This window comes from Hemibagrus wyckioides, linkage group LG08 (genome assembly GCF_019097595.1).
Source record: "Hemibagrus wyckioides isolate EC202008001 linkage group LG08, SWU_Hwy_1.0, whole genome shotgun sequence".
In the NCBI taxonomy this organism is placed as follows: Eukaryota; Metazoa; Chordata; class Actinopteri; order Siluriformes; family Bagridae; genus Hemibagrus; species Hemibagrus wyckioides.
In genome coordinates this window covers 2,479,250-2,480,000 of record NC_080717.1, presented here as the reverse complement: position 1 = coordinate 2,480,000, position 751 = coordinate 2,479,250, and the positions used below count along the sequence as shown (strand labels likewise).

The window sequence follows — 751 nt, the reverse complement described above, 5'->3', positions numbered from 1 at the left end:
TAAACCTGCCAGGACACATTTATCAGAGTTGTGCACGTGCTAAAGTCTGACTGCATGTCATCTGAGGGTTAAAATTCCGCATGCAATCTGAAATTAATGATTAATTTTTGCACAGAAATGCACACACGTTAAGACCAGCACGAGGAGTCTGCGTGCACTTTGATGAAAACTTGTCAAAGCGTCAAAAATCACAATCAACTCTAGCATTCCAGTGAATTAATACATACATATGTAGTAAAATAGAGCTTTAGCAACACGATAGAGTTTAAAGTTCACCATTAATCGACGTTTTTTAAACGTAAATTCGTGATTTAAGCCTGACTTACTTTCCCAGCCGTCTCCATGTTCGGGCTTTGACTGAAAAAGAAGGCGTGTCTTAAGAAAACTGAACCGTTCCCTATTCAGCCAATCACAAACGAGGCTGTGGATGTTGTGCACCAGTCAGAGACGAGTTTCTGTTCTCATCGCTACAGCAGCGCAGTGATTTATGATTGGACTCCAAACAGGAACTCACGTGAAGAGAAGGTTTTTAGTCTCCAAAAAGAAATTGTTAAATTGCTTTAAAGATTATTTATTAAAGATTACTGGTTTCTCAGCCGTCAAAGCCCAAACAATACACCATCTCTGCCTTTTATTTAATTTCACAAAAATGGATTTCATACATTATTACAGCGTTCCTTTCCTTTTATGTTGTAAAAAAATATCAAACAAACAAATTTAACAATACAGTCTTCAAAACCATCAATAACTA

At 37.0% G+C, this 751-nt stretch overlaps 1 protein-coding gene across 1 annotated transcript in view; it reads right to left on the bottom strand.

Moving 5' to 3' along the window:
• The window catches only part of adh5 (alcohol dehydrogenase 5), a 6,513-nt gene extending 6,062 nt beyond the window's left edge, over positions 1 to 451 (bottom strand). Inside the window, exon 1 of the mRNA XM_058397058.1 lies at positions 327 to 451. Within this exon, the coding sequence (XP_058253041.1) occupies positions 327 to 344 (18 nt within the window). The 5' untranslated portion in view covers positions 345 to 451. The remainder of the gene's footprint in view (positions 1 to 326) is intronic.
• Between the last annotated feature and the right edge of the window lie 300 nt (positions 452 to 751).